At 36.8% G+C, this 18,444-nt stretch overlaps 1 protein-coding gene across 1 annotated transcript in view; it reads right to left on the bottom strand.

Moving 5' to 3' along the window:
* The window catches only part of ADAM17 (ADAM metallopeptidase domain 17), a 37,117-nt gene that overhangs the window by 12,649 nt on the left and 6,024 nt on the right, over positions 1 to 18,444 (bottom strand). Inside the window, exons 2-10 of the mRNA XM_016121150.2 lie at positions 14,959 to 15,091; positions 9,931 to 10,061; positions 9,008 to 9,096; positions 6,588 to 6,756; positions 5,533 to 5,666; positions 3,709 to 3,798; positions 1,661 to 1,774; positions 547 to 691; positions 356 to 444 (exon numbers count right to left, since the gene is read on the bottom strand). Coding sequence (XP_015976636.2) covers positions 356 to 444; positions 547 to 691; positions 1,661 to 1,774; positions 3,709 to 3,798; positions 5,533 to 5,666; positions 6,588 to 6,756; positions 9,008 to 9,096; positions 9,931 to 10,061; positions 14,959 to 15,091 — 1,094 coding nt within the window. The remainder of the gene's footprint in view (positions 1 to 355; positions 445 to 546; positions 692 to 1,660; positions 1,775 to 3,708; positions 3,799 to 5,532; positions 5,667 to 6,587; positions 6,757 to 9,007; positions 9,097 to 9,930; positions 10,062 to 14,958; positions 15,092 to 18,444) is intronic.

The raw sequence follows: 18,444 nt of genomic DNA on the forward strand, positions 1-18,444 counted from the left end.
CTGAAATGACGGTGTGAACCAAGAGGACACACGGGCCCCGGCAGTGAGAGCCTGGGGACGGCACTGCAAGGCCGGGAACAAGCACCACAGGGCAGCTTCGGACCAAGGGCATCGGGGGGACGTCGTCAGAAAAGACAATGACCCTCACGGCTCTCACAGCGGTTTGACGAGTAACTTTTATTTTATTCTTCGTACCTTTCACATTCATATTTCCCACCAAAGAATGTGTTTTTTTAGGCCAAAACAAAAAAAAAAAAAATCCAAGACGTATTACTGTTTTTAAAAATACCTACATAAACATCCAACTACTACAATAAACTCAAAATCTGTACTTTTAAAAAATAAAAGAACATACCTTTGTAAGGATGGTTTTACCATAATTTTTTGTGCTGGTCAAACCACTATTCAAATAGATATTTTTCTTTCCAATTGGACTATAATAAGCTAAAGAAAAAGGAAAGAGACAAATTGCTTGCTCAGTACAGAGTTGTAACATGACCCATCAGCTTGCTACCCCCGCAAACCCACCCCGGACGGAAAGCTTACCCTTTGGACAGACACCACCGTGACTGTTGGCTCTGGGAGACCCAACGTAGGCTAATCCGAGAGTCCCCATATCGAAATCCTGGTACGTGAAAAGATGAGCTAGGCAGACTTTAGATGCTTCTTCAGCTATGTCAAAGCTAAATTGCTTTGAAAATGAAAAGCATTCTTAATTAGATCATTACATCAGACTGAGAATGTTTCAACCAAATATTCCAGAACAGTCCCCTACTGCGAGTCTGCACCAAACCGCGCAGTTCACTGCTCCTTCCCCACGGGTCCTGCCCACCAACACAGGACAAGCAGGCTGTCATCTGACGAGCCGGGCGCTGGACAAAAGGGAAGAGGCTGGAAGCTTTTTAAAGAAGTTCTCGGAAACTAAGAGCAGCCCAGCACTGGGGGCTGTCAGGCTCCGCACTTTGATACCTCCTCAGGGGGTCGCACTCCCCATACCAAAACAGACCTCTCTAAATTATCTCAAGGATTCTGTTGGTTTTGTAGGATTTTTTTTATAAGTTTGCTTTGGTTTTACAATGTATAAGAATTATAAACTTATAGGAAAGCATATACACCTAGTTTTATTTTACTAAAATTAAGATCGAAATCCACTGAAGCCAGTACAAACTCAGACACCAAAGCATGTGGCAAGCAGGGTAAACCATACCCTGTCAAGGCTAGAATCTATATGGCATGGACGTCTAGGCTGACTATCTTCAGATTTGTTACCAGAAAACACAAAAACTTAAATTCTCACAGAGAACTTTCATACCGTTTGATCATTAATGACCTAAGAGGTCCACTGAGACATTTCAGAGACCTAAAGAAGATGGTGTGCGAAAACGGTATGTACTGGGTTTCCACCTGCTCTCTGAAGCCCCACTGCTCCATCAGGTCCCCACAGACACCGGGGTAAGCAGCACTGCTCTCCAGCACTTTCCATCTTCGCAGCCTTTGCGCCCACGCTGCGAATAAGGCCTCTGTGGGACGAGCCGGGCGGGCTACTCCTGGCTCTGCACCGCCCCTTCTAACGTGGCCCTTCATCGACGCGCCCACAACCCGCACGTTCGAAATCACAAAGTGGCGGGAACGGCATCACGCCCAGGACTCCGCAACCCACCTCGAGCAACATCTTCACATCCCAAGCATCTTTTTCTTCATTCGGGTAACTTTTGGCCATATTGTAGTGCCTTTCACCAGGCTTTACCTCTTCTGGAGACTTGAGGATGCGAATCTATACTTAAAGAGATAATACACTTAGAACACTTCGAAAACAGCCACAAACTCTGAAAACTGCACTGTATGAAGTATTCAAAGTAAGACTATCTACAATTCTAGAATTAATGTTTTAGATCCAAAATTCCAGAAAATTCTTCAGCTCTAAATAGTCAATGTTTGAAAACAAAGTAAGAAGCATATGATATGGAAAACATAGATCAATGAATGATTTATAAATTTATAAATGTACTCCTAAATTTTCATTTCCTCTTCATTTAGTTGGAAAAAATGAGAACCTGGGTCCCATGAGCCTAAAATAGTTATTTCAACTACAGCTAATGATGCAGAGACATACAGCAGTAAGGTGCACCTCACTGCATACCGCAGGAAGATTATGGAGAACAGGGGCTTTTCCTTATACATATAGTACAAATACATATTAACGCTGCTTTAAAAAAAAAAAAAAAAGGAACAAAGGCTTCTCTCTAAAGGAGATGAAAAACATCGCCTGGCGAGTACAGGAAATGGAGCGAAGCCATGCTCAGCTCGTTGTTTCCGGCATCCCTTCTGGCTCCGCCAGCCTGCAGAGGCGAGACCCTGGTTGGCTCTGCCAGCACATGGCAAGCTCACTGTGCCGGGCTTTGCAGCTCTAGGACTGTATGGTCAAGGTCAATTCCGGGATAAAACAGGTGAAAGCCCACTGTGACCGCACAGCTAAACCCTATCTTCCAATCCATCTGCTATCATTAAAGAAGCTGATATTTTTGTCTCCTATATTTTTTCAATTAGTTCCAAGTTCTAAAACAAAAGAGAGCTTTTATTGGTCCCCTAAAACTCAAATGTGTCACAGCTATTTTAAACAAGTAAGGCATCTTTGTATGTACCATAATGGAATAATCACCAACATATTCATGAAATGAAAAAGCAAGGTCCAAAAGAGTACAGTGTACCACCAAAGTGTCAAATACACACGTGCACACACACACACACACACGCACATGCACGCACACACACGCGCACACACCGTACACGCATAAAATGTCTCTGGGAAGAGACACATGAAACTAGTGACACGGATGTCTCTGGGGAAAACACTGGTTTGACGATGGGTAAAGGCTGAGGAGACTTACTTTTCACTGGCTTTTGTACCATGTGTATCTATTACCTATTCAAATAACTTAAAAAAAGAAAATGCAAAACAGTAAAAGAATGGAAAAGGGAAAAATAATTCTTAGTTTCATACAAGTACTATAAAAGTTTAACATTTACAGGTATGATACATAATTTCAAGTTTTTTTAATCTCTACATTCTATCTACAGAACCTATAAGAATATGGTTAGTTTAGTACGAACAGCCTAGAAAAAAATAGAAATAATAATTTCCATAACAAAATGTCCAAAGTAATACCCAATTTCAAAACAATCTTTTTAATCGGTCTGATCAATATGGAATGATTTGTACTAAGCGATATAATTAAGATGGCATTAATACATCACGGCTAGATGTACTCTATTATAAGATTATCAACAGATTATACGAAATCAGAAGATCTTTGGGAAAAGAGATCGAACAGTTCGATATGTATAAAGGCCTTGCAAAGCAAACAGTATTTTTGAGTAACTTTTCTAACTAAGGAGTCAACAATATGTACTAGGATTCTAACTAAAGACATAATCAAAGAAAATTGAAGCAATAAAAAGGCCATGAATTCAGAGAAAGGGGAGAGCGTAAGAGCATAAAAGGCTTTCTAGCTAAAAGGAGTCTAAGAACAGAAAACTTCATTATCTGTAAATACTACTAAAAAACTGTCTAATTTATCAGATAAAAATCACTGGTATTTGACAATATTTATGATTAAAGTCGAAGGTAAGTTTTGGAGTTTGAATGTAAGCGACATTTACATTACATAACTTAGCTGAGTAATATAAGCCACCTGCCTTGATAAATACCTGCTCTATCTGTATCCCGTAACCTTTAAAACCTGCGTTGTCCCACGAAGTGTTCCGATAGATATCATCGACTCTGTCAATCAGCTCTATCTGTGGGCATAAGGGAGAGAGTGAGAGGAAGCTGTGCATGTCTTCACTACCCTTTGCAATGTCACAAATTCTGCAGGGATTAAAAAACAAAACAGTTTAGAAAAAATGCCATTGTAAAAGTTTCTACCAATTATAAAAACCAGCATTAAGACGTTACTCTCGATCACTGACGAATTATTCCTAGGCCTAAACAGTGTTGTTACCAGAATAAACAGTGGTACAGTTTACTACAAATCCAAGAAGTCGACTGCATAAGAAACCAAAATATCAATTAACTGGCTTGTTAAAAACTGCGATTCCAGTCAATCAAATTTACCTAAAATATTCTCTCCTAAGAAGTATCTGTCTTCACTCCATCTCTTGGCAAGTTCCTCACACGCTTCCCTCAGAAAAGTGAGGCACAATCCAGACGCTGCGAACCCCGTTCCCCACCCTGCTGGGCCACGTGCAGCACTGAGGCCCACGGAAGAGGGCGCCAGAGGCCGGAGGTCTCGCCAGTCCTCCTTGCTTCTGCCCTCTGCCTTGGGAAGGCGGTTAGGCGGGCGGAGAGGGACAGTATGATAACAAAGGACTGTTCTCACTACATAAAAACAAAACGCTCACTCAGTACCATCGTCTCCTCAAAGAGAACATTTTAACGTTTAAAACTGAGCAGATGAGGCATGTCTGTGCAACTGTGAAGCATGTTATAGGTCCAGGAAACTGTTTTCCCTATAGAAACTGCAGGACTAAGAAATGCGATTTTGAAAACCAAGCTTCTCATTACATTCATACTCATGGTGTGACAAAGAAGTAAATTAAGAGGGCCCCTTAACACAAAGCCTGTATTAAGAAACTTTTTCAAGAAAGGGTCTGACTTAGGAACGAGAATCACAATGACTTCACACACTACTCCTACTAACCTCATAATAAATTCTTTCACTCGACGTGACACGAAGGGAAAGCGGGGTGAGGGAGGGGACCAATAGAACAGGATGGAAAAGCCAGGCGATGAGAAAGGCGTCTTTACTGCACTAGGCTCTTGTGCATGAATAGCTGCATTCTCTTGTATTTCCTAAACGACATTTTGGTCACTGCCAAGTTATCGGGACAGATGAGGTCATACTAATAAAAAATGGCAATGAAATGTGATTCCCGATTTTCAAATTACAATAGTAAATGCTTAAACCAGTGTCGACTCTCCTACAATCTTTCCTGCATATCTGTCCTCCTACAGCTGGTTATGACCGTGAAAGTCCCATCTACTTCACACACTTATAGTCCAAAAACTAGCTATTTTTTTATAACATAAACCAAACTGATCTTCTCTGACATATACATATAAGCAAAAATAATACACACAGGTTCATATACTTTTTCCCCCCACTCTAGAGCATATATACGTGTCACCAATGAGGTCATTGCCACTAGAGCAGTAATGTTTTCAAAGAATTCGCTTATAAAGAAGGGAGGCCTATGCTATGTTATGAACTCTCCTTAAACCAGCATAAAAATTCTAACGTGCAGAAAATAGTTCAAAGGTTAAACAGGTTTTCAAAAATATGAACCTAGAATCTCTACACAGTAATGTAAGAACCTCAGAGGACAACCCTCGAATTTTTTAAGAAATAATACAGCATCTGTAACAGATGTGGTTTCGTTATGTTTTAATCACAGTAGCGTTCTCCTAAATGGAATCTATCTACCTACGTGATTTTTTTTGGTCCGATTACTTATCCGATATCAAACTCTTACCAGGTAGTTCGTTGTTGTGCTCTCCTCCCCTCTGCCCATGTATCTGTAGAAGCGATGATCTGCCACCACCAGCAATTTACACGTGTTCCTCATGGGATCGGGCGTGGCTCTTCTCTTCACCCGGTGAACAAGATCTAAGATGAATTTGTACGCACTATTAAATCAAAATTCATCAAAACAGGAGTTTCTTATAGTAACACTTTAAATCTAGCCTATTTTTTGAAGCAACTTTATTTGAGCTTAGTATCCTTAAAGGTATCTTGAACAAAAAAAGAATTTGGAGGAAGACAGAAAAGTGAAAAGCAGTATGAGGTTTTCAAACTAAAATTCAAAACCAAGGAAGAGTTCCTCCTTAATTTTTAAAATAAGGAAACTTTAAAACGTACTTAAGAGTAAAATAATCACCTAATCATTGCTGGCCTATGAAGCTGTCATTTTATTCTGGAAGAAGTCCATGAATTAATCAAAGTAATGGTAAAAATATCAAGATAACCAAATATTAAAAATGAGTTGGTATTAATAGGTCATTTTTATCAAATAATCAAATTGTTTAAGAACTTTATTTATATATGAAAATGCTAGTTATATTTTCTAAAGTTTTCAAAACCGAGCACAGTAGAATGTTTCTCCAAGAAGGTTGTCTTTAAATGACTCTAAAACTGATCTGCGGCAAGACTGATTGATAGTCTTCTTTCTGAACCAATTTCTTATAACCTTGTTTTTCAGTAGCATTACTTTGTCATTTTTAAATACCTGCAAATATAAACTATGTTCTCAGATTACACAATTCCCCTTTCCCCAATCTTCTTTTTAAAAAAATCCAATCTTTATTGCTATCATTATTGCCATTTTCATTTCTTATATTCTTACTTACATTCTTACTTATATCAATTCTTTTGTCTAAAGAATTAACTTAAGAATTTCTGAACTCTATTTTCAAGCCAAATATTATAGTTACTTGATAATCATGTTATTTTTTATTAATTAACAACTATCCCTATTGAAGATAGCTATAATGCCTGTTTCTTATTTGAAATATATTTGTTAAGCCTTACCATCAGGGGGCTCTTTGTCCACTAGTCCTTTTGGAAGCAAATCTTCATTACCCGCCTTTATATAACCACACACTTTTGGAGACTGCAAACGTGAAACATTCTTGATATCTTCAGATTTGTAAGCTAACATTCTTTTGTCATTAGTATCATTAATAAATCTCCAAAGTGGCTGAAATAGAAAACAAGTATCATTGAAATGGAAAACATAAGAATTCCTAAACATTAAATTCTTACAATATCCTTTTCTTATTTTTCAATAACATTAATTTCCAGTTTAAATAAATTGACTAGTCATTTTATCACAAATAAATCATTTCGATTTTTATTGTAGAGTTACCATGCTAATAAATAAATACATGGATTATTCACTCTTTGTATCTGGGTATACAGAAAAGCGTTATTTTCCACAAGTTATAAAATCTTTGAGGAGATGAAAAAGAGAAAATGCATAACCTTTTCCATTCATTGATTTAAAATATTTACGTTAACAGCTACTGTATGCTGGCACTGTTCTAGGTGATGGACATAGAGCAATGAAAGTTAGACAAGGTTTCTGTTCTTATGCATTTTCATTCTAGTTTCCTTAACATCTTTATATGCGCAGAAAAGAACAAACGCATTTTCATGATAGAAAACTAAAAACTTGTAACAATAAGCCTAAAACTTAATAGTTTCATAAAAAGTGGTTTTTAAACAATTTTCACTTACAAGGCCATGGTAAAACAGAGCTAACATACTTAAAAAGTTACCCTAAAAGTTTGTTATTTCAAAACCAAGTTCTTCTCTGTAAGAATACTAGTCTCATCAGAACCAAAAGCGTGTGAGAAATGTACAAAAAAAAAATATGAAATTTATATATATCTCCATATCCATCATGGAAATAAAAACCAAAACCAAAAGAAAACACTGATACCCACTAGGATGGCTACAATCAAAGATACACATAATAACACGTATTGGCAAGGAGGTGGAGAAATTAGAACCCTCACGTACTGCTGGTAAGAATGTAATACGTAATATAAAATACAGCAAATCTAAACTGATGAGATGTAAAGTGCGGCCACGATGGAATACAGTCTGGCAGTTCCTCAAAAGGTTAAACACATATACCTAAGTGAAATGAAGATATGCTCAAACACTTGTTCACAAATATTCACAGCAGCATTATTCATCATAGCCAAAAACTGGAGACAACCCAAATGTCCAACTGATAAGCAAAATGTGTTATATCCATACAATAGAATATTATTTGGCAATAAAAAGAAACAACATGAACAAAACTTGAAAAAGTTCTAAGAAGCCAGTCATAAAAGACCAGGGTCGCCAATCTCCAGGCCATGGATCAATACCACCAGTACTGGTCCATGGCCTGTTAGGAACCGGGCCGCATAGCGGGTGAGCGGCGGGCAAGCAAGCGAAGCTTCATCTGTATTTGCAGCCGCTCCCTAGTGCCACCATCACCGCCTCTGCTCCAACTCAGAGCATCAGGCATTAGATCCTCATAGCAGCACTACACTGGTCCCTGATGCCAAAAAGGTTGGAGACTGCTGCGAAGGACCACATATTGATTCCATTTAGGCGAAATGACCAAGCAAATCTAAAGAGACAGCCAGTAGATCAGTGGTTGCCTAGAGCTAGAGACACTGGGGCAAAACAGGTGGTAGGCTACTAAAGGGTATGGGGTCCCTTCTGGGGGTGAGGCAATGCTCTAACACTGACCATGGTGATGACTGCATAACTCTAGGAACGTACTAAAAACCACTGAATTATACACTCTAAATGAGTCAGGAGGGAAAGAATTTTCTCTTCCTATTATCAACCCCACAGGTGACTTTTTCTCAGTTATGGTACTTAGAAATACAGGGTGCATCTTATAAAAGCTTCTTAGGTGTTTGTAAAAAGTATCATTTGAAAAAATCATCTACTTTCCTGGTTAAAGTAAAAAACTTTAAATACAAGGAGAAAAGTAGGTAAGTATAATTACAGACCTTTATTTTCTTAAAACAACTGAGAAACAGCTTTTTTTAATCAGATATGTAAGTGAAATAAAGTCAGACGTAAAAGAACAAGAACCATATGATTTCACTCAAACGTGGGATATAAAACAAAAAACTATCAATGAACAAACAAAACAAACAAAAAAGAAACTCACATATACAGATGACAGAATGGTGGTTACCAAGGTTCGGGAAAGGGGGTCATGGGAGGATGAGGAGGGTGAAGGGGGCCAAGTATGTGGGAACAGAAGGAAACTAGACTCCGGTGGTGAGCTGACAATTGAGTGTAGACAGATGTCATACTATAATGCTGTACACCTGAAATTTATGTTATTAACCAATGTTATAACAATTTAAAATAGAAATTTGAAAAAAAAAAATCAGTTATATGTTCCTAAGGAAAAAGTTCATGCGTAGATTTACCTCTATGTTATACTCTGCCCCATCTGTGTTGATCCTTATTGTGAGGTCGTTGTCTCCTATGTGGGCCAGAACCCGAGAGTCAGGCTCACCTTACGAGAGAAAAACGTAGAAAAACGTTTTATTAAAAAATATTTATATCAAAAAAATAAACTATGCACTATTGCCATAAAAAATCAACCAAGCCCTTCATCAGAGTGACCCCGCCGCAGACTGTGGCGGCCGGCACCATGATGCACAGGCCCCAGGAAGCAGCTGGGTAACTCCCACTCCCAAGGGGCAGGCAGCCTCGACTCCAGTCACCCAAAACCTATGTCTGTCCCTCAAGCCTCTTATGAGAATGATCTAGAGTGCATTACAGAACAAATGGATAGATTTTCTTCCAGAATAACTTCATCTAATTTTGGGTAAGAAAGAACTAAGAGGCAGTGGACAGCATGATTTGGAATACACAGGTCCTATTTGAGGATTTTAATGTCTTATTTCCTATCATAGAAAAAAGTTCGAGAAATAAACCACAAGAGCTTGATATATTTTCTTAAATGAGTGCATAACAGAATCATAAAGTCAATTATTTTATCTCCGAGCTTCCCTGTTTAAAATCTCATAAGGGAAGCCCGCAATCCTCTTTTGGAGACAAAAGAAGGTTAAATTGGTTAAATTCTTATCACTTGAGAGGAAATTCATTGTAACCATCAGAGCAGCCAACTAACATGACAGGCTGGATAATGCTCGTACCCTCCCGTCTGAATGCTTCTGCTTCCAGACTAGAGGGCTCGCTATCTAAACACGGAACATTTAAGGGAAACAGAGCACAGCAGTACTGTGACACCCCCTTTCCCTCCCCACCAAGAGAGCATGGATCGAGACAGAACTGGACATCTAACGCCCCAGACACAAGGGAAACGAACGAGCTCCATACTAACCAACCACGTGGCCGCTGAAGAAGTCCTGCCATTTGACGGTGTATTCGCTTTCGTTTTTACCATCGACCACCACAACTTTGAAATTTTGGGAAAAGCGTTCAGTACTTGATATCAGGTATAATTTAAAATGTCTAAAAAAAAAAAATGTATCTACATGTTACACTAAGAACATAAAAAATAGAAGCCTAACTTTCATTTAATTAAACTGTCTTTAAAAGAAGTTGAGAGAAGAGTTGACATTAATAAAATCACTATGCAAGTTTTTACTACTGTTTTACTAGATACTCAGAGCACTATTGTCTCCTGTTATGTCAAAGACACTAAGTTCTTTAGTTGTAAGAATTTGGGGAAAAAAGATTCTCAAAGCATAGGCATTCATCTTTTCCAGAGACTGAAGAGTAAGGAAACACACATATCTGAATACTGTAAGATTCCTGGCTGTCTTAAAAACTTATTAAAGACTGATATTATTAGATAGCATTTATTAAACACCTACTCATTGCAAGTTGCTCTCTATATGTTATCTTTACTTCACACAGTAAAAATTGAGGCTTGGAGGTTAATTGAACATACTCCGTGGTGAAACTGAAAACTGAACTTAGTTTATTTCAGAAGCCTGTATTATGCTGCCTCTAGCAATCAACTTTGCACAGCAAAATGCTACTTTATTTAAAAACACTCATGCTTTTCTTCTCCTTCTAAAAAATCCTATCTGGAAAAAAAATTAATCCACAATACCACGAGGACAATAAATACAAGGCAAATACAATGCTAACATTAAAATACACACTGCAGTTCTTTAGTTGGTTCAATATTCTTTTGTTTTCTACAAGTTTTAGTCCTGACATAAAAACTGGGCATGGTCAGCAAGAATTTTTCAATTACTATTTGCAGAGCCCTTTCAATGTGCCTATCAACACCAAAGATAAAGAAAGGTATGTTTTTCATCTCAGCCACAGAACGAACTTTGTCAGCTGTGGTGCTGAAAATATGAAATGTTACTTCCCTCATGGGTCTGCATAAGCCTAAACTGCCAGGACGAATCTAGACTGAGACCGTCTCCATGGCAACAAATATTTTTAACTTTTTGAGCATACCAAGGTAATTTTAGTTTGCCTGTGGTTTTTTAATGGTCACTGGGAAAGACACAAAAGAACATTATTTCAGAAAACCTTGGAACATTTTCTCCTGCTGTCGCAGAATGTATCTTCCCACACATTTGCAGTTATAGTTTTCCCAATCAGCTATGCTGAGAACTTTGAAAAGCACTGGTATTATAAATGCCTTATTATTTAGTTTTAGAGATCTCTACGAGTCTCGATATTACTTTTACTTAATTTTCTTTCCAGAAAAATCACTGAATTGTACTCTTTATTTGCTACACTAATAATCTGCTGTTATAAAGATTAAGAACCAAATGATGGTAAAATTCCTGTTTTGGTTTTTTTTTTTTGGCGTTTCCAATCTTTATTTTTGAGTTACAAAACTTCCAAAAGGATATGTCGGAATTTATATTTTACACCATCCTTCCAAAATTATGTGAACTCCTGAACTTACAGACTTCTTGTAGCATTTTCATTTATCTTTCTGCCTTTTGATTTAAAGATTTACAGTATCTACAAACTGGTGTTACCCCTTGAGTTAAAAGTATCTTCATATCTATTTTTTTGTATATACCACAAAATGATCATTACAATAACTCTAGTTAACACCTGTAGCCATGTATAGCTACAAATTTTTTTCTTGTGATGAGAACTTTTATGATCTACTCTTAGCAACTTTAAATATGCAATACAATACCACTGACTACGGTGCTAGGCTGTACATTACATCCCCAGGACTTTGTTTTATAACTGGAAGTTTTACTCATATCTATTTTTAATGGTCCATTTAGTTGGGTATATATCACTTTCATTTCGTTATCTAGCCCTCTTCGAATAATCTGATATTTCACTTATAAGAGGAACTATCTAACTTTAAAATTATAACATTATCAAAAAAGTATGAAAACAATATCTGTAACTTTTTTATTACTTTAGAATAGTATTTCTTGATTTATAAAAAAAAAAAAGAGAGAGAAAATGTAACTTCTAGACAAATTTCAGTTTTTCCATAAAGCTACTTTTTAACTCATCATACGTTCTCATGGTATTTCCATGCTACTCAACGCTAATAGTCACATTCAAATTTAATTTTATGATCTTTGCTTAAATTACTTGGCTTTCCACTACTATCTCAAAACAAAAAATCTAATCATTTACCATCACCATCAATGAGTGGTTTCACATAGGTTAAATTCAATCCTATATAAAATGATCATTTCAGGTAACTCAATTTTTTTTCTTTTAAGCTTTAATAACAAAGTATAATAGAAAGAAGGGTATGGGCTTTGGAGTCTGACAAATCTGGCTTGAATTCTGTGTCCACCACTTACTGTTTGATCTTGACCTTAACTTCTGAATCTAAGTAGACATAATACTACCTACCAAGTGAATGGTTTCCAGAGTTCAATGAAATAAACCATTTTAGAGTACTTGGTACAATGTTCTCATACATTGTTACATACATTTCCCAATAAACATTTAAGATGAAAATTCTGTAAAAGAAGTTACAAATTGCTCTTCCTTACACAGAGAGAAGATAATAAGCAGATACTATTTAACATTGTCTTAAAGAATCAGTGTCATGTGTGAAACATGAAAAAGTAGTATATAAGGCCATGGCACTATTTGCCCCTCTAGCAAGGATTCTACAAGCCACCACAAATCTAACTTTTAAAAAAAAACTCAAAAAGTTAAAATTTCAGTTATCGTTTTATAGCTTCCCCCTCTCTTCTATTGCTCCTACTCATTTCCCACTACTATCCATCTTTCACCAAACTATTCATCACCATAGCAGAAATAATACGAGTTTTAAAGTCAGACTTGAGTTCAAATCCTTCATCTTTTATTTACTAGCTGAGTGACCTTGGGCAAGTTACCTAACTCATCTGAGTTTTTTGTTTTTTGGGTTTGTTTTTTTTTTTTTTTTGCCTTCGAAAAGGAAATAACAAAAACTTCTATCTAGAGTATGTCAGAATTAGAGATAATACATGCGAAGTACCTAATGAAATAAAATATACAAAATAAGCACCTGTAGCTATTATTATCGCCACTGTGCTCCAATCTGCTATAGGCCTGGAAGCCAGATAACCAATATTGCAATATCTTGACATGAAATCTAACAGAAAAAATTTATTTAAAAATTACCTAAGGATGATGGCAATAACTAAGAAAAATAAAAAGATACAAGAACAAGATAGTTACATAAAATATTAGTAACACATGTGATAAACATACTAAGCACTACAATACAGTAAGCAAAATGATAAACCCAATAGAAAAATGGTAAAAGAATATGAAAAGGCAAACAGAAAAATAAATGACTAAAAACACATGAAAAGATGCTCAATTTCACACAAAATGAAAATCAAAACAAGTATGAGCTATCGCCCCCTTTCAGAGGGGCAAGAGTTAAAGGCTGATAAAACCTAGTGTTGGCAAGGATAATAGGAAACACGTAAACGCATATAAACCTGCTGGGTGAATAAACTGGTCTAACGTCTTTAGGAGGAAACATGGAATCAATAAACATTTAGAATATGTGTATGCTTGACTCATTCTCCTTTTAAGAATGCATCCTATAAAAAGACCTAGACAAGGTGTATTTACAAAGATATTCGCTTGACCATTGTCTTACAGAAAAAAAATCACTTTGGTTATTAAACGATATCATCTTTAGAGTATTAGTCAATAAATCGTTGTGATTCTATGCAACATATTTATGTGGCTGTTAAAAATAAGGTAAATCTGTTATCCATATCACCTACATATGCACAGATCTAAATGCAAAAAATATGCATTAAAATCTTTTGGAAATCTTTTGGAAACCAGTCTGCGTCTGAGAAGTGTGACTGAGTTGAGAAGGAGTGAAAACTTCTCAATCTCTATAGTTCGTTTTTAACACTAGTCAGCCCACATCCACGTACAGGGATTCAACCAACCATGGATCAAAATATTTATTAAAATGTTACATTGTTGCTGGCATGTACTATGTAGTTAGGCCTATTAAGGTTGATTGCATCTGTTCTGAACATGTACAAACTTTTTTCTTATTATTATTCCCTAAACAATACAGGTAACTATTTGGATAGCATTTATACTGTATTAGGTATTATAAGTAATCTAGAGATAATTTAAAGCATACAAGAGAATGTAGGTTGTATGCAAATATTATGCCATTTTATATAAAGATTCTTGAGCATCCACTGGTTTTAGTATCCACAGAGGATTCTAGAACTAATCTCCACAAGATTCTGAGGGATAAGTATATTATTTTATAAAACATCTGTTGGAGGTCTATCCTATGAATAAAGAAAAATTCAGCCCATTTATGTTCTCCCAATGTTTTTTTGATATCAGTAAAGCTCCCTAAAAAGACTATACAAAGAGGCCTACAATTATCTAACAGAATTACATCTGCAAAACAAGAGATACTAAAATTACTGCCCACATAGATCACATCTAACAATTTATGCTATGATGTGAAAAGTCTAGACCCAGCTCACCGCTAAGTAGACTGTGGGGTAGTAAACAAAACCCTTTAACTCTAAAACTCTGTCTTCAATTGATAGTTCCACAGTTGCACACAAAAAAACAAGTATTATAATCATTCAATTAATTAAAATTCTTTGTTAGAATCCATATATTACTACCATCATTAAATACCCATTTAATCTTTTAAAATAATCATCAGTATGAATTTCAGAATAAGCCACACATTATGTAATAATCACAACAGGCTAATTATATCAATTACAAATCCTTACAACTGTAACTTCCTAAGACTTCAGTAGAAACCCATATGTACCTGAAACTAATGTATGACAATGGTACTGAAAAATGATAAGTAATCAATCAATCAATGGAGGGGACTTATTTTTCCACTTTCAAACCAAGCCCCTTGCCCCAAATGAATCACCCAAATTACCTTTTCAACGCTGAAAAGGTGAGTAGTGTTTCCAAATGTGTCGAGGCCTGTAGATCCCTTTTTCTTATAGAGTGCTGCTGGATATTAGATAGGGAGAGGATATCGTAGTCTGAGAGCAAAGAATCAAGCTTTTCTGAAACAGAAGTAAAAAGGCTATTAATACCTAGACCCACCAACCGTGATTTACTAAAAAGAGAGTCAGACAACAAAGTCTTCCTAATATAACACATTATGAAATGCCCTACTCACAACCTATAAAGTAGCTTACAAAAAAAAAAATGAAAAACACAAATTGAACCTGAACCAAATCAAGATCTAACTTCTAGTTTTTAAGATGTAAAATGTCAAATATTGCCAAACTAAATAACTTTAGGAAGCAATCGGCCATACCCAGAACGTTAGAATTTCTGCAGAATAACCCAATTTCTTTAGGAAATAAATGGCTTGGGAAAGAATGGAGGGGTAGAGACATGAGAGAGAAGAACACAGCAAGCGAGCCAATGTATAAACCTTTTTATATCCTAGTTAAAAAAAATAAATAAACAGTTTAGAAAGATATTTGTGACAGCCAGGGAAATCTGAACATGAGTCCATGTTCTCATTAGATGCTGATAATTTCAATATCTCAGAGTATCATATTATGCAATGAGCAAACTTCTAAACTAAAGGCATTTCTGGCTTGTTTGTTTAGAAATTCTAAGATCAAGGTGGCCAACTCCACCGGCCCATTGTCAACGTGGGCTACGTCAATTCCTTATCAGTTGATGTGTATAGTACGAAAGAGCAACAAATGTATAAATGGCCTGAGCAAACCAAAACTGGGAAAGCAAATACTTTACAGAAAAACTGCATATTCCAAATTAAAGAGTGAAAAAAGTGGCAACATCCCTATTATTGCTACTCTCAACAGATATGGCCGAGTAGCAATCCACTAGACACCAGGAAGCAGAAGACCAAACTAATTCCTAGGAGAAAAAAAAAAAAACATTAGTTATTTTACCAGACTTACTTGGAACCCAAGAAGAGCAAAGATGCATTGCCCCAAGATAGAACAGAACAAGCACGAAAAGTTACTTGACAGAGAACAAGAGTAAATGCCGTCCAGTACATGCTACCCCTAAGTAGCCGTTCATCAACAGCAACTCTGCTGTCTCTTCCAAAATCAGGAGGATTTTTGGAATACAATTTTGGTGACTTAAGTCTTTGTAGAAACTGCCTAAAAATGTTTGAGCTGAAGCTTTCCTTTTCTCTCAACAAATATTACTGCAGAAGTAATAATATTCAAAATCATTCCTCTAGACTTGAAATGTCTTCAAAATACAGTAGCAGGAGCTCAAAATACAAGTGTATTGCTTCTGAGGTTAAATGGGCTCACAAATCCATGTTCAAAAGAAAGAATCGACCCAATATTCTTCTTCCCCTAAAAAAATTTCCTCAACTGGTTCATCAATTCACTCATTCACTGCTATGTGCCAGGCACTGGTCCAGGTACTGAGATAAAGCACTGAACAGAACAAAGTCCTTGCCTAACAGAGTATTCATTTTAGCGTGAGAGACAGACAATGCACAGGAAAACAGATGTCAATGCCGTGGACTTACAGCAGGACAGCTGAGAAAGGGAGCGGGAAGGGCCAGTTTATGGAGAGGACGAAGGAAAAATGCCTCAGAGTATAAACCTGAAGATGGCAACGGTGTAAATTTAATCAAAGTCTGCTCAAGGGTCTAACTCAAAACAAGACTAAAGAGGGTGGCAGCAAATTTCACACTTGCTGGGTACCACCCATTTTCTGTTAACAAAATTTCCTCTTAAATTTAATCCAGAGAAAAACTGTTTCAGGAAGCATGAATCACTTTTATGCCTATGGACAGTTAGTGGTGGTTTGGTCTTGCTAATTATAATGCTTAGCAGCACCAACGAAAAACCTTCGAGAAGCTTACCATTCACTCAACAATTTTTGAGTGTTTGACACAAGACACCATGCTGGGTGCTTTTATGTTACCTCCACAAACATCTCTAGGGTATTGTCTGCGTTTTACAGATGAAGAAACAGACTCAGGGAGAATATCACACAGCTAATGTAGGACAGAACTAAGATTTGCACTTCGGGCCTGCCTGCCAGAAAACACCAAGCTTTACTGATGTCATACTTGTGAAACCCCTTAAAAATAGTCTAGCTCTTCTTGGACCTTCTACTTCTTGGCCTCTTTTTGACATGTCCACAAAACATGACCTCACCTCCCTCCGAATTCTGAAGCCCTTTGCTTATACCTTTCTTCTGGCACTTTTGAGTTACATCTGTCTTATGTCACAGATTTATGGATTATAAAGTGGCCAAAAGGGAACTCTGTTTTACTCATCACAGAATCCCCACCTGACAATACCCAGCAGAGAATCTTGCACAAAACAGCACTCCTATGTTCACAAATTGCACACATTTTCAAGGCTGAGATGCTGATACAATCCTTCACTCTTCAACTTCCTGATACAAGTTAGTACACGCACTCAGTTTCATTCAAGATCATAATCACTCCTACTGACTGAGAAACGACCTCAATACTGTAGTTCCATTGTCAATAAGGTAGGTAGGTCAGTGGATCTCACAGTGTGCTCCCCACACAAGTAGCATTAGCGGCACCTGAGACCATACTAGAAAGGTCAAATTTCAGGCCTCCACTCTATCCTACTCAACCAGAAATTCTTGGGCTGAAACCCAGAAGTTATGTTTAACATGCCTTCCAGGTGATGGGATGTACGTTCGAGTCTGGGAACCACTGACCTAGGCTAAAGCAGGAAACAGCAAAGAGAAAAACCTCGAACACAAAGATGTTCACTGTTCAGCCTTGCATTATTTTTATTAATAAAATTCATAAACAAGGTAATAACTGGGAAACAGGTAAGTTATAGCACTTCTAAATGATAAAAAAAAAATTGACAATCATTTAAAATGCTGTTAACAGGTTTTTAAGAACATAGGAAATACTTCTAATACTAAACAAAGGTGGATTTAAAAAAACTTCAATTGCATGATTACCTACTAATAAAAAATAGATCTAGAAAAAATAATAAGAATAAGACGGTAGCATTGCGGTTATCTTTAGGTGCATTTTCTCTATAATGAGTACTTTTTAAATGTAGCTTGCTAAAGCACTTTAAAACAATGTTTCTATTTTAATCTAGCCTCTTTTAATAACTAGATATCTCAAAATGGATGTCCTGAAGCCATTCCAAACACCACGGGAAAAGCACTCCCTTGTCCAACGAACGGGCCTCCTCTTGCTCCTGGTCCCATAACCTCTCGGATACTCAGTACTTCATTGCACTTCATTTCCCAAACCATTGGTAGTCTTGATTTTCTATAGCTTTTTTAAAAACAATTTATATTTCCCCATCTCCTGAGAGATGTTATCCTTTATCCATATCCAAATCTCTCAATAAACTTACGTATAAACCACTTAACTATCTTAGCTCAGTGTAGGGTCATATTA

The sequence above is a fragment of the Rousettus aegyptiacus genome, unplaced genomic scaffold, assembly GCF_014176215.1.
Source record: "Rousettus aegyptiacus isolate mRouAeg1 unplaced genomic scaffold, mRouAeg1.p scaffold_m13_p_7, whole genome shotgun sequence".
NCBI classification, from domain to species: domain Eukaryota; kingdom Metazoa; phylum Chordata; class Mammalia; order Chiroptera; family Pteropodidae; genus Rousettus; species Rousettus aegyptiacus.